The 17,043-nt window shown below is 28.5% G+C and overlaps 1 protein-coding gene and 1 pseudogene across 1 annotated transcript in view; both read right to left on the minus strand.

Moving 5' to 3' along the window:
• LOC107024236 overlaps positions 1-9,634 on the minus strand; it is a 19,566-nt pseudogene extending 9,932 nt beyond the window's left edge.
• A 6,978-nt stretch (positions 9,635-16,612) lies between these two features.
• The window catches only part of LOC107009045 (protein SRC2-like), a 1,384-nt gene continuing 953 nt past the window's right edge, over positions 16,613-17,043 (minus strand). The window contains exon 2 of the mRNA XM_015208304.2: positions 16,613-17,043. Coding sequence (XP_015063790.1) covers positions 16,735-17,043 — 309 coding nt within the window. The 3' untranslated portion in view covers positions 16,613-16,734.

Genomic DNA, 17,043 nt, shown 5'->3' on the forward strand with positions numbered 1-17,043 from the left:
GCTGTTTTAACATTTTTTTAAAATTTTTTTTTAAAAAAATAGCTTCCTGCAGCAATTTAATAAAAAAAATTTTTTTTTTATAAATCGCTGCACTGGCAGCGATATACCATATTTTTTTAAAAAAAATATATAATTAAAAAATAAAATGAAATCGCTGCCAAGGCAGCGATTTGTAAGAAACAAAATTTTGAAATTGCTGCTTAGGCAGCGATTTCATTTTTTTACTAAAAAAAAAATTTGTCAGCGATTTTACTTTTTCAGGTGAGATAAGTGGCTGCACCTGCAGCGATTTTACCGTTTTGGTTAATATAAAATTTTATATACTGTTTTGGAATTTTTATTAATATTTTGTACCCTTTAAGTTTCGGACTCACGTAAACACAGCAGCAACAGCCTCAGGGTTCCCATATATCGTTCATCAGCAAACTAAGCAAATGAGTAAACAGTTACAGATTGGATAAATGAATACAACAAAGACTATTTCTTTACTTTTGCATACTGAATAAGTGAACATGCAAAAAGAGTTGAGCTTGTAGACGTTGACAACAATATGAAATGATGTATAATACACAAGAATGCATTAGTATTTCCTCTATCATAATAATGTCAAAAAGGAACCATATTATACTCAAATTACAAGGATAACTTGTTGTCTACTAAACATTTCTACATGGTGCATGGTAAATATTAAAGACAAATGTTTTGTACAAACATTACAGGACCAGACAACTACATAAACATGCTTCCGCATTGTAAGACATTACAATAACAGCATGATGTCAAATGTAATTGGGGCCTGAAAAGGGTGGTGTGCATGCGGACCTTACCTCTACCTTCTTGAAGTAGAAAGGTTGTGTTAGATAGACCATTAGCTCAAAAAAAAGCATATCAATGCGGGTTTGAAAAAGAAATTGTAAAACATTGTAAATATTATAGTATTTATATACCCCGTTTGGAAAGAAATCACTCACATTTGCTTCTGCGGTAGGATTAACATTTCCTAAAGCAAAGAAGGAATCACCGAGTACAACCGCTCTTGTCACCTTGCTTACAAACATTGAGTCCATCTTGACAACCTAACCAACAGCTAACAATGAAACTTTTGTTATTGCAAGGGAAAAATTAGAAACTTAAAAATCTAAAGTTTTAAGATACGACATACCAAAGTCAAGTTTGTCAAAGGTCCTAATGCAAGTATAGACACTTCACCAGGATATTGAGAAACTTTTTCCACCAAGAATTCAGATGCAGACTTGTTAATTTTTTTTTTTTTGAATTTGGAGAAGGTAAAAATAATTTGCCTAATCCAACTGAACCATGAACAAAGTCTGCAACACGTGTTCCCCTCTCTATAGGAAGAACAAGAGTTAGGTGACAGTGTGTTCAGAAGCTACAAGGGAGAAAGGAAAGTAAGCATAAACTGAACTTTTTTTGTGTGTAAAGCAACCATCGTTTTTCCTGTGTAATTTATTTTAATATCTATCTACACAGTAGAAAAAACTTTAAAAATTAGCTTCATGTTACTTATCTTCAAGTGATGTTGTAGCAATCACTTTTATCGTTGGAATACATAGTATGTGAGATTGCAAAGAGAAAAAATGTTACTATTAGAAGGAATAGAATATACGATAAAAATAAAAACAAAATTACCTTCAGAGGTTCAGAGCTACCCTCCACACCACGGGAACATTCGGATATTATGCAGCTTCACACTATATTTTGCAAGTTAAATTAAAGAAGTATTTGATCAAGAATTTGATCCATAAATATCCAAAAGATGGAAATTTTAAACATGATGAAAATAGAGAAATTTAGATAAATAAAGTTAAAATGAAAAACATATCAAAAGTAACGCATTTCATGTAGCATCTTTTGTAGTAACGTTGCCAAAGATAGTAGACAAGTCTATGATCTCAACTTCTGGTGTCTGAAATGCCATTAGCATCGTCATATCGTCATCTATTATCAGCGAAAACAAAATTAACTCCAATGTGACTAATGGGAACCACCTCGAACATGAATCTCATCAAGAAACACACATTAAACACAACTCAGCTTCCTGAGTATTTATTATGAGAGAGATACAGGTCTTTCTTTTTCACTCACCGGCACAATTTATACCACATATTTGAGACGACAGAAATGAAGAATCTCTTGATACTTTTTCAAGCATCACTAAGCATTATACGTTTATCTTTTTCCTGGTTGATGAGTCCCCAAGTATCATGTTTTAAGAGTGCATTAGTTTTACTTCAATGAAACACAACTTTCATGCCAAAGAGTCACCAGACGATATGCTCCTGGGGAATTCCCTCTTTCACGAAGAAATAGCTTTCACAGAAAAGAGATTTCAGAAAAGAACAAATGGAAATCAGACGTTCAAGGAAAACATCCTGCTATTGCACTGTGTTTTCCCTTCTCAAAGACATATTTCTCTAATCAAAGAACGACTCTCCTCAAGTTGGATTTTGGTTTGGTTTCAGAGGTTGCATTTATTTAATACTTCTTTCTTACTCTCTCTACTATAAAACTCACAACATACTCTTATTGATATTCCGTCTTGTCATTTATTATGTAATAGCCAACCATCTTTGCTACTTTAGCTTCCTCAATATTATTGAAGTTCAAAGATTTCAGTCCAGAGTGATGTTACAGATTGTTAAAAGTAAGTGTGAGTACTACATAAACAAAATTTGCAAGCCAAAATTCTACTATACTTGTTACGGAAGAATCAAGAGAATTATAGAAAACACCTTCTGAAATTTATCGAAAACGATAATATAATTTCTTACTTTCCTACCTGCGATTAATAATTTGAAAAAGAAACACTAAATTTCAATAATCAAGAACAAAACGAAAACAAATTTTGAAATAAAATCTATAAATAAGAAGATGGAGGGAGGATTTATTATTTCTCAATAACCAGTCAGTAATTTATTATTTCTTAGATATAAATCTGCAGCTATATAATTTTTTTTGGCATATATGTGTGAAGATAACATAAATATTTACATCAATCAGTTATAAAATTGGTGGAGAGAATTAGACATAATAATAACACGTCAAATCTATATTTTAGAGGTAAAATTTTTGGAAAAAAATAGAATAAATTTGTTGCAAAATTGAAAGAAGAACATACATGGAATTCGTTGTTGTTGGAGTTGGAGCAAGAGAAATGGAAGAAGTGATTCTTGTATTAAAAAAGTCTTGTTTTGTGCTAATGAGGAAGATCGAGTGTTCTAGAATTATGGAGAGAGTGTATTTGTCAGGTTAAATTTACTATTTTGCCCTCGATCGTCCATTCTTCATATTTCTATATAATAAATAATAAAATAATAATAATAATAATATCTTCCTATTCAGTCCTGCATAGGCATATAGTAGAAGGGATACAAATGATTCACAAAGACACTAGGTAAATTCTTTCCACTTGTCCTAGCCTTTATGGACAGAATAAGATAATTCGTAAAATCAGTTAAGCCGAACAACACAACTATCGACAAATGAAGGATACATGCGATTCATTTCACTAATTAACCAGGCGAATTGTTTTACAGACCCAACAAATTAGATCATGATATATATACTTGATGTTAAGACCATTAAATTTATAAAGAGCTATCTTTCAGTTTTCCATGAAAAAAAAGAAGTTTTATCCCTATCAGCTTGCACTTGCATTTTTTCATATCCGTGATGTTCTTTGAGTTATTGTCTACTATGAATTGTTCCAAAAATCCGCAATACTGTTATGAAACATTGTGTCCAAAATTTGTTATTTGACTTTTAACAAGTTCACTTTATTTTCAGTTTAGGAAGTACGAACTTTATTTTTACAAGGTTAGGAAGTTTGAATTGGTGTAACAAAAATCTAATTTTTAGATTCCGCATTCATCTTAGTATTATTATTCTGTCGTTGGAGCTGTTTTAGTTATTGAAGAACCAACTACAACTAGTGACTACAATCTGTCTCAATTGATATGTACTCTCTTGATTCTACAACATGTTTCAAAATTGGAAAAACAAATTTTTTGAGGGGATACCAATGATGATTATTTCAGCTTGTGATTGGATTTCAGCTAGCCATTTCATTATTTATAGGGTCAAAAACCTGCTCCAGATTGCAAATTCTATTTCTTTTAGGTTGGTGTCATTTGTTGTCATCAACTGCAATTTCATTTTACGGTATAAACAAGTATACTATGACTACTGACGATATGCTTGATCATTCTTACACACTTCATATTCTAATGGATAAAAACACTACTACCTACATGTACAGTTTATTGTTGGAGCTGATTTAGAGCCGGCAATAAGTAAATAACTACTCCAAATCTAAAGAATTGTACAGTTGTAGACTTGTATTAATAATAACATGACAAAAAATTTCTCCAAGTATGAGTGCTAATGGCACAGGGTACGAGAAATCGTGCGAATTTGTCAACATGATCCTATAAAGACAATGTTGCAAGCTAGCTTTTGTTTACACCGACTAGACGTTCAATGTTTGATGGGACTCTTGCAGGGTGCATTCCTGTGTTCTTTGAAGATTTATCTACGAAAAAACAGTATAGATGGCATTTACTAGAGGAGAAGTATGAAGAATTTTTTGTGTCGATACCTAAAGAATTTAAGGGGTTGAGCATTGTTGATGTTTAACTTATTTTTCATGAAGTTGAGTAATATATTAATGATAGCATGACAAAAGAATTCTTATTTTCTTTTTCCCCCTTCCGTTTATCAACTAGCCCTTAGAATTATGTATGTATACGAGTTAAATGATTTTTATTGTGCATGTCAACTTCAGTTAATTGGTCATGCCAATTGACAAAGAAATTAAAACTACAACTTTCAAAACAACAGAAAGGAAAGAAAAATTGCAAGTCATGATGGTATTCATCATTATAATCATCTTCTTCCCCAACTTTGATTTTCTACAACAATATAATAGCACTTCATCTTTACTCAATATAGTGTATTATGGCGCACATAATACCATGCTAATTTTAAGACAGTAAATTTGATTATTGAAAAAAATCAAATACTAATATACAGTACAAAATTGTTTTGCAAATGCTAATTACATATATCTTTTTTTAAGGATGACACACTATTAGACCCGTGCTTGCACGGGCTTATGCTATCTAATATATATATATATATATATATATATATACATATATATATATATAGTTATACAATATTTATACATTAAAGCAATACATTTTTTTCAATAAGTTGACTTTTTTTTAAATCTCGACCAATTCAAATTTCCTCTTAATAGTCCTAAATTATAGATATGACTCCTCTTGATGTTTTAATATTTTAATATATTATTCTCTCGAAATAACTCATATTTAATTTGAGCTTCCAAGCTCTTCGTTGAAAGATTTCAATGGACATCAACTCAAACCTTCTTCTAAACAACTCAACTTTTAAATATGAGCTTCTCTCAATTCTTTCAAACACACACACACACTTATAAAATATTTATACATTAACGCAATACATTTTTTAAAATAAGTTGACTTTTTTTTAAAAAATCTCGACCAATTCAAATTTCTTCTTAATAGTCCTAAATTATAGATATAACTCCTCTTGATGTTTCAATATTTTAATATATTATTCTCTCGAAATAACTCATATTTAATTTGAGCTTCCAAGCTCTTCGTTGAAAGATTTCAATGGACATCAACTCAAACCTTCTTCTAAACAACTCAACTTTTAGATATGAGCTTCTCTCAATTCTTTCAATATATTATTCACTTGAAATGATTCACGTTTATGGCAAATCGAGTAATAAAATTTGAGTTTTGAAACTTCTCAATGACGGATTTTAATGAATATCAAATCAAATTTTTATCTAAATAACTTAAAATTTGATTGCTAGTGAAGGTTGTTCTACGACTTAGAAATTGCCACTAAAGGTTTTTGTCCTAAATTGACGGGTGACCCTTCATCCTTATATTTGCTCAGTCCCAAATAATACTCCTAACTCCGTACCTAATTTATGCTAATATTTAGGGGGAAACAGGTATTTAGGTTAGTAACAAAGAAAAACTATAAACCACCATTTAAATCTATATTGATCATAATAATCCTAGATTTCTATATAATTTAATATTTAATATATGAAAATATAGGGTTTTCTTTAGGACTCAACGGGTGAAAGAATATTCATTAATAAAATCTCACATACTAATATCATCGATTTTGAAGCTTGAAGGTGAAGATGTAAGAATTATTATTTAACTATTGATGTCTTATAATTCAAGTAATTAAATAATAATTCAATCTGTTGATTAATGAATAATTAATTCAAGTTTACTTGTAATTCAAGTAATATCATAAATAGTATTTAATAAGGAATAGATTTGGTCCATACATTGATTACTTGATGGACGTACCAGATTAAATTATAACCTTTATAAATTGGTCCTCCCTCCACCCATTAGGGTTATCACATATTCTCAACAATAATCTCACCACTGATGGTTGTGATAACATAAAGTTAGGATTAGGAGGTAGAACCATTTTACGATTAACGCTTCCGCTTTTCTGTGTGATGATGTCCGCTTTTCTGTGTGATGATGTTTTTTTATCAGGTATGTGCCCCTAACAATTTCTATGTAAGATTACTGTGGTCAAGATCCTAATATTATATTATATAGTATTTAATCTTACATGTGATATCGGAGCTTGGATTGTTTGAACGGATAATCTTCGTATATAAAAGAGATAAAAATTATCTATTCGTCGCATCTTAGTGCTTGATTGCATGTATTGGTGACGGAACTTACCAGAGATTCTTTATACAAATTATTGTCTTATTGTATTAAAAGTCTTTTGATTTATTTAAATAATGGAGTACCATTAATTATCAATTATGTATGAAACAAATATTTCTATGTTATAATTAACATATGTTTGCATATTATAGCATATGTTTTCCTGACCTAAACAAAGGGCGTATTTAAAAAAAATATCTCGAATAAATGAAATTTAAGCGAAGGGAAACTCAAGATGATATTTGAGACTAGACAAAAGATTTTGTCTTCTAATGACTATTTAAAAAATTGTAAATATATAATTATGTAGGTTGTTTTTCCTATTATGTGTAATTGATGCAGAAATTCTGACCATATCAATTCTGACCATAAAATTGTATCATCATGACAAATGATTGATTTCAGGACTCCACTTAGGCACCCGTATCCTTTAAAATTTTCATCCTTATGGAGACTACTCAGACCCCTGGCTAGAACTTCCGCAGCTATAATAAAGGGGATAGAGAATAAAGGATCACCCTGTTTTATGCCTCTGGTTAAATGGAAAAATTCATGAGCCCTACCATTAATTAGTACTGAGTATCAATTATTAGATATGATCCTCCTAACCATATCAATCATAATTTCTGAAAAATCAAATTTTTGTAATACCTTAGTGAGAAAAGTTCATGAAACTCTATCATATGCCTTGGTCATATCCAGCTCAACCACCACGTTGACATTCTTGGCTCTTCTTTTATGTCCGTGATTATCTTCAGTGCCAACAAAACATTTTCTGTAATACTTCTTTCCTTTACAAAACTTGACTGAGTGGGGGAAATAGGCTTAGGAAAAACCATTACCATTCTCTCATGAATCAACCTGGAAATGATTTTCTTCATAAAAATACTACGACATATGGGTCTTAGATTAGAAAAATGCTTCATTGCCTCTTCTTAGGCAAAAACACCAAATTTGTGTGTGTAATGAATCTTGTCAACTCTTGTTCTTAGAAAAATGCTTTCATCATTTTAATAATGTTATCCCCTATTATCTTTCAACAATCTTGATATAAAAATGCTTTGTGAATCCATTCGGACTGCACACACTATTACCCTTCAACTCAAACACCACTTTTTTAACCTCTTCATTCGTAGGTAGACTACACATGACGTCATTTTCATCATCTGTAATACATCTTGAAATATGATCTTTCATTGCATAATCATCCACATAATCGTTGTCTCAGAATTGCTCCCCCAAAAATTTTCCACTACTGCTTGCCCAATTTGATCATTGGATGTTAATGTAAATTTCAGCAATATGTAACCTTTTCCTTTTCCCCTTCACATAAGAATGGAAGAACTTCGTGTTTATATGACCTTTTGTAAATCATTTTATACCCGTCTTTTGTCTTCAAAATTCTTCTTCAAGCCTCAAGTATTTCTTCAATTCCGCCTCTACTTTGTTTAGATCTGCTCTATTGCTTGCAGAAGGTTGTATCTCTAGTTGATCATTCTTAACTTTAATGACATCCTCCGTAGTGGCAATTCGTTGAAATATATTGTCAAAACTTATTTACTTCATCCAGTCAGCGACTTTTTGACCTTTTTCATCTTTGCATGAAACTCTATAAAAGCATTCTCAGCAAACTCCACTTTTCAATTCTCTGTCACAAGTTTCTTAAAATTTTTGTGTTTTCTTCAAAAATTGAGCAAAAAAATGGCTTGACTGTGATATCCTTATCCGATTTGCATATCAAATGCATGGGTGCATGGTCAGATCCTTGTCGAATCAAGTGATGCACCTCTGAAAATGGAAACTCCTACAAAAAAATCCTGATTGACCAAGATCATGTCAAGTCTTTTAAATTCCTCTTCAATCCTCCCAATCCACTAAGTGTATTTGCTACCTACAGTTTGTACTTCTGCCGAAGCACATGATCTAATGAATGATGTAAAATCAATGGCCTCATTCTGGATAAAAGACAGTCCTTTCAATTTCTCCTTCTCATTTAAAATAACATTGAAATCACCCCTAATAACCCAAGGACAAAGTTTCCTATCAACAGCACCCTTCATCTCGTCCCAAAGTTCTAGTCTTTCCATTGTATTGCATCTTGCATATAAAACTGAAATAATGTAATACTTGTTGTTTATTCTTAATTTTATGGTAATTTGTTGCACAATATTCAGAATAATGTTTCCTTCCCACTGCGCCCTCTAGAAATATCAAAATTTTCTTGAAAAATTTATTATCAAAATCCAGCTTTCTCTTATAAAGATCTATCTCTGATGGATCTTAAAAAGATTTTATCAAAGCAATAATTGCATAATGATTTTTCTTTATTTAGATCCATTAATTCCTCAAAAGATTTTTGAGTATTAACCAACCTAATATTTCGAAAGATATTTTTTTCAATTATTGATAACTGATAGATGCCTTCTGCCTGCTACTCCTTGTTGTAATTTGTAAAGGTATTGTTTGTTTGCTTTCCCTTGCCTCATTTTTTGAACTATTAGTATGTCTAGATGATAAATCACCAGCTTTACTGATTTGTTGAATGTTACACTTCAAATATTCATCCTCCTCCATTTCTTTTCTATGTTGCAGGTGTTTCTCCTCAGCCTCAATTAAATTTGGTATGTTGCTTGCATCCTCAATTTCGAACAACTAGTATGTTTAGTTGATAATTGGTTTTTATTATCATTGTGATTATCACCTCTGAATATTGTATTGTTTACATTTTCTCTGTTTGAAGTGCTGCTCAGCTCCACCAAATTATCCCTTTGTAACTTTCCATGAACTTTTTTTTTCTCCATGTCATCACTCATAAGTGCCCCAAGAGAGTCTGCTCTTGTCTCCTCCATGTTTTGACTGTCCTCCCCAGGAAGCTCATTTTTATCTTAATCCTCTTGAGCTAACATGTTGAACTTATTTCCAATTATTATGCATATCCTGCTCCACACCATTTTTTGTTGTTTATTTCTTTCTCCTCACCCTTTTTTGTGTCCACAAATTCACCCTCATTCTTATCTTTCTATAAGATTGCATTCATATCGGATGCTTCAGCCTTACTGTTTTCATTATTATTTTTTATTTCCTCATGTCTCTGTCTGTTGTCCTATCTTTAGTTTCGGATATAGCTCTGGATGTACCACGTAGCACTGTTCTTCATTATGTCCTTGGATCATGCATGTTTGACAATATTATGTAACACAGTCATATTTTATTTTGATCAGTTTCTCCATTACTTCTCCACTTTGTTATCTCATTCCTATCTTAATGCGTTTTGGGAATTCTCTCTTATCTACATTACCTTCACTCTGTTAGGACCGAAAATAAGCAGGTGTAAACGCGGAAGCTAGCAATGCAAACCTCGAAAACGAGTAAGAAAACAACGAGAAATATACCAAAAGACACAAAGATTTAACGTGGTTCGATCAATCGACCTACGTCCATAAAGGAGATGAGCAATCCACTATAAATATGAGAGTACAGAGAGAAACAACCTCAACCAATTCACTCGGAATACATGAGAGGTTCACACAAGTGATAACGTATCAAGCTTGTGACCCACAAATTCTCGCCCTAACCAAAACTCTCAAAGCCTATTAAGACTACATTGTGAATGCTGATTAAGTTAGAAGGAACATGTCTCTATTTATAGAGTCCTAAACTTTTTCCTACTAGAAAAGGATTAGTCAATTCAAAACCTTTTCCTAAAAGGAAAACCTATTTATGATAAGAAATCAGGGCAAATAAAACCCAACACACTCTAGCACAACTTGGTCTAGTTTGATTTCGTTTTACCATGTCCACCTGTAGTGGTTTCCCTACAATAACATCTAGGGAAAAAATTGCTTTTTGTCCAAAGAAATTTAGGAGAAGGGACGAAAAAGAGATTCACGCAATAGATATCGTTGTTTTCACCTCTAGATTAAATACGGTATCCCATTTAAGGGTTTGCATTACGGATGATCAGTTTTCCTGATTGATATAAAAAGTTGATTTTGAAAGCAGGTGAACATAATCCTCTCATAAAGTAGCCCTTATTAACATATGTCTATTACTTAGTAAACGAATGTTGCAATCTCCCTTCAATTCACATTGTTTAGGGATTAATCTAGAAATTTTTGAATGTCGGGCCAGTCATAAGAGAACCTATTCCAAATTCACATTGATAATCATCTGAGTAACTTCTTCATAATCCCATATTACTTGTGGTGCACTTTCTAATGGTGAAAATAAAAAATCCATCATTTTACATCAAAAAATTGTGTTCATATTAACAACTTTAAACCCAAAAGTTAAAATCAATACATGCGTTTTATCTTCTTTTTTAAAGAAAAGAATTCTATTGGTCTGATGTATGTTTCATAAAGCTACACATTTGTTCTTTCAATATTTCGCTTTAAAAACAATAATAAAATATTTTAAAGAAAAATTACAGAAATACACCGGTTTTGTATCACTTGTTTCTATCATTTCCTATTACTTTTAAAAATCTCTAAAATCTCTTATTTCTTTAATGTATCCGAGTTGCATATTAATGTATTCAAGCCAGTATTTAATGTAGTCGAGCTACATATTATGTATCCGCACTAGTTTTTAATGTATCTGAGCTACATATTATGTATTCGAGCTAGTTTTTAATGCATCCGAGCTACATATTAATGTATTTGAGACAATATTGAATGTATCCGAGCTACATATTAATGTAGCCGAGCTTCAATTATTGTATTCAATTTTTTTAATTTTTCAAGAATTAATGTAATTAGAAACTTATTAAGGATAGGTTGTAACTTCACATTAAAACTATGATATTTATGTAATTTACACATATTTTTATCATATAAAATCAATGCATCAAAAAGAAAGAAAAAACTCGATTGGTTATATGTGATACTGACAAATATTGAGATCGTTCATAATAGAATTTCTAGATTAAACAAATAACATTTAGCTCACTTATTTCTGGCTCCACCACTAATAATACAAATATATAAATATCATACACAAAACATGGAAACTTCTCCTAGCACATGCTTTTTCTAATCCTCACCAATGAGTTTTCAACACTTATTTTAATCCCATGAATGAGAAACAAAACATAGAAAGGAGCAAGGGAGTGAATCGTTGCAATTCTAGATTGAAAAAAAAAAAAGAATATGTGGAATGAAGTGAGAAAGTTCCTAGAAACACCATCTTAATTCATCTTCTTACTTGTTTTTCTTTCTGTTTATAAGAATTCTTGGAGTCCCGAAACTCAAACGGTAGAAAATATTAACAAAAATTCCAAAAGGGTATATAAAATTTTATATACCCTTTTGGAATTTTTGTTAATATTTTCTACCGTTTGAGTTTCGGACTCAGAATTCTTGTATAGGCATAAGAGGGCAGGGATAGGGAGTAGATGAAAAAATTTATAATGAATGAGGCATAAATATAATTTGATAGACAAACTTTATATAAGCCTTCATTTATCCTTTGATAAGTGGATAACTGCCATTCAAAAAATGACTTCTTTCATGACGATTTCTCCCTTCCTTTCTGTTACTATTTTTATTTGATTTCTTTTTCAATCATTGATTCGAATTTTACACTTTCATACTTTAATAATTTTACTCATGAAAAGTATGAAAAAAATTCATAAACACCCACATAAATATATAGTTTTTCTATATGATATTTTTTATTCTTGAAATTCAAGTTAAGTGAAATTTAATATAGATTTCATTTATCTACTTCTCTTATCCGTTTCTTAGAAAATTATAAATAAAAATGATAATTTTATCAATTTATTCCTTAAGAAACTTCTTGTGACTTTATAAATTTTATTTATACTTTTGATAAAAAAAAATAATTGTTTGAATTGAAATAATTATTTATATCTTGATTTTATAAACGAAAAATTAAATATAGATAAGTATTTATTAACATATACATAAATAACATAAAATAGAAAAAAAATTAATATAGTAAAATAAATACTTATACAATGATCATAAAAAATTGAATTGAAATTAACTACTTAAAAAAAGAAAAAAACATAAACTAATTAGATCAGTTAAGAATGAAACAATTATTCTAAATAGAAACAAAAAATATATTAAAATATGTGTAAAATAAAAAATAAAAAATATAAAACATAAACTAATTAGATTAGTTAAGACAAAAATTTAATTAAAATAAAAGATATACTAAAATAAGTGTAAAACAAAATATAAAAAACATAAACTAATTAGATTAACTAAGGTAAAACATTTAAAAATGAATATAAAAAGTAAACTAAACTAAGTGTAAAATTAAAAAGAAAAAAAATAAAAAAACATAAACTTATTTAGATTAGTTAAGAAAAAAGACATTTTTAAAAAATAAAAACAAAAATTGTATTGAAATAAGAATATAACAAAAAATATATTAAAATATGTGTAAAATAAAAAATGAAAAATGAAAAACATAAACTAATTAGATTAGTTAAGAAAAAAATTTAAAAAATTAAAATAAAAGATATACTAAAATAAGTGTAAGACAAAAAATAAAAAACATAAACTAATTAAATTAACTAAGGTAAAACATTTAAAAATGAATATAAAAAGTAAATTAAACTAAGTGTAAAATTGAAAAGAAAAAAAGAAAAAAACATAAACTTATTTAGATTAGTTAAGAAAAAAGACATTTTTAAAAAATAAAAACAAAAATTGTATTGAAATAAGAATATAACAAAAAAAAAATGGTTGGATGAACTTAATAGATGCCCTTGTCCTTGGCAGGTGGATCCATCTAGGAATGTACCAAGGTCAGATTTGATTTATTTTTTTATTTAAAAAATTTAAATTGATTATGTCGATTTATTAAATTTAAAAATTAAATTAAATTATATAAAATTAGTTTTTTCGATTTGGCTTTAGTCAATTTTTTTGGGTTTTTCAATTTTTTATAATTATACGGTATTTGAAAAAGTGATCAAATATTTTTTCATTAGTTATGTGATAAATTAAACTTAAAAAATTTTAAGTGAATAAAATTTTTCGAAAAGACTGTAAATTCACATGAGTACAAATATTATTTTTGAAATGTCAATGTTCACTGTGCTACACTAATAAGGTTAAAGGTTAGACGCAAATTGAATACAAAAAATATTTACTGCAAAATAAATTGTTAACTTCGAATTGAAAAACTATAACAGTATAATTATAACTTCGGATCTTAATACAAAATAACATATTTACAAGTGCAAATTTGAAATAAAATATATAAACATTGAAAACTATAAATTAACTAAAAATATACTAACAAATAAGATTATAAATAATATCTTTTAGCTATACATAAAATAAAATTATACTATATAAAATCATGTGTTCGATTTTGTTTGGGTTCAATTTGATTTTTTTTTCTTTAATACCAAATCAAATTAAAAGTCGTCAGTCTTTATTTTTCCAACCGTCAAATCAATTAAATCAAATCATAAATTTGTCTTTTCAAATTTAATTTGATTTGCCAATTTAATTAATTTTACACTTTAACTTATACACCCTTAATTCCAACACATTTATTAATTAAATAATATCTCATACAAATATGACTTAACAAACTTCATACCTAATAAAAAATTTCGAGAGCAGATAAAAGAACACAAGTTTCAACGGTTGAGGTGTTTTAGAAAATGACAAAGAAGAATATTCTTGTGAACTCAAACCTTTAGAATGAACAAAGTGTAAGTGATAGTTTGTCTTCACGTGAGCTTGATGATTATTTGTTATACATTATTTTCATGTTGATTATAGTGACTTATACTAATTTTATTTTAAAAAATTAATTAATATTAAATAATTTGACTTTCTAAAAAATATATATCACATAAATTAAAATAAAAAGAAAAAATTACTAATGTTTTTGTTGGAATTGTCCATAAATAAGTTAATTTGTTGATAGATCAAATTGATTCTTCTTATCATTTTTGAATTTACCTAATATTCCCCAAATGGCCACCCAAGTTAAGGAAATTATCTTAAAATATCATTTATGTTTTATTTAGGACCAAAATATCATCCAACCATCACTATTTTCCTCCAAATATACTTGACAATTCAAAAATATTACTCTCCTAATTGACATGACATGTCATTAAAAATAATAGACTAATTTAATTCATTAAATTCATTTAACTAAAATAATGATCATATTATTTTTAATTTTTTAAATTAATTTATTAAAAATAAATTTTCATACTTAAAATCTTTTATCATAACTAAACTTTTTATTTTTTTATGTTATGCAGAATGCGTTTTAAAACGTAATATAATCTCATCAATTTTAAATACTAATAAAAAAAATATTCAAAAGATATTGATATACAAATCACTCATGAACGCTAAATTACTTCAATTAATCATAAGTTGTATAATAAATTAATGATATTAAAGATTGATTAATTATTAAAAAATTATTATTTGGGTGCTTTGAAATCCATATATACTTATAATATCTTTTTTTAAAAGAAAATAGTAAGTGAATAATATTTATAGAAAATAAAATTTTGATCTTTATTTATCAGTATATTAATCTCATATAATATGTATACTATCGAATTAAATTAGTAAATTCAATTAATTATTAGTTTATTTATTGATATTTAATTGTATGAAAAGTTATAATATAATATAATATAGAAAAATGAATTAAAAAAATTAAAAAAAAATAAATAATAATTTTCTTTTTTCTTACCAATTTTTTTGTCAACCTTACAAATTTATCTAAATACTTTTATTAAAAATTTTGTTTAAAATTTTCAAATAATTTAATTAGAAAATTTAAAATTATCAGGTAACAATTGCACACAGATTTTTCATTGAATTTTGTTTGGTGACAATATAAAGTTACTAGACTTTTTAAATTTTTTCCTTATAATCATCATAAATTCTCATGTTATTTATATATTTATTTTGTAGAGACATAAGTTTGATGAATTAAATAGGTTTATTACTTTTTTAAAATGATTATTTAATAACAGCGCATATCAACTAGAATTTAAGGAGACTTTTGAGGTTTTTAGTATTTGTAATGGATAAAAAATATAACATTATTCACTTTCTTCTTTTAAAAAAAAAATAATAATAGCGGAAGCATTAATTGCAAAATATACAATTAATGTTATTGTAATAGTTAATTGACCTTTGATATAATTGATTTATTATACAACTTATGATTAATTGATGTAAATTAGTGTTAAAGACTGATTTGTATATAAATATTTTTTTAATGTATGTGTTTATAAGTATTTAAAATTAATAAAATTATAGTACATTTTAAAAATGTATTCTTCATAACATAAAAACAAAAATTTTAATTTTAATTAAAGATTTTAAGTATGAAAATTTATTCTTAATAGATTAAAAATAAAGTAAAAATAATATGATCATTATTTCGGTTAAATAAGTTCAATTAAATTAAAATAGTCTATTATTTTAAAAAAAGATTTTAATGACATGTCATGCCAACTAGGAGAGGGAGATAATTTTAAAGTGTCAAGTATATTTGAAGGAAAATGGTGATAGCTAAGTGATATTTTAATCATAAATAATATTTCAAGGCAATTCTCGTAACTTGGATGACCATTTAGAGAATTAACTTCCTAATATTCATGTGTGGTATTTTATTTTATTTTTGGGTCAATTTTCGTCGAGTCACTACTTTGTAAACTTGAAAGGGTGTTTTGATTTAATGAAGGCAAGTAATAAATTTGAGCTTTAACCACTTGTATCACACGACTCATTGAACTATAATCTTAGATTCGAAGCAAAGTTAATGAAATTGCTAAAATAATCAACTCAAATGGATAATACATTCATTGAATAATTATTTATTTATGTTATCAAAAAATTCATAATATCACAATTTTCACAAGAACTAATTTCTACTCATGAAATAAAAACACTCAGAATTAAAACTAACAAAAAGAAAATCAAAAATCAAATCCACCAACATCACCAAATCCACCATCAAAACCTCCTCCAACATCTGATATTGCATCTCCGATTATCATTCCTCCAAGTGCTCCACCAAGCAAACCCGCCCCTAATCCTAACGCCATATTATTATTATTCTTCTTCGGCGGCCGTTGCACCTGTGGATACCCATATCCATGCCCACCTTGCTGTGGTGGATATCCGTATAGGGGCGGTGGAGGATATGCCGCCGCCGGTGGATATCCATATCCCGCCGCAACTGGTGGATAACCAGCCGTTGCAGGTGGTGGATATGCCACCGGCGG

The sequence above is a fragment of the Solanum pennellii genome, chromosome 1 (genome assembly GCF_001406875.1).
Source record: "Solanum pennellii chromosome 1, SPENNV200".
Lineage (NCBI taxonomy): Eukaryota > Viridiplantae > Streptophyta > Magnoliopsida > Solanales > Solanaceae > Solanum > Solanum pennellii.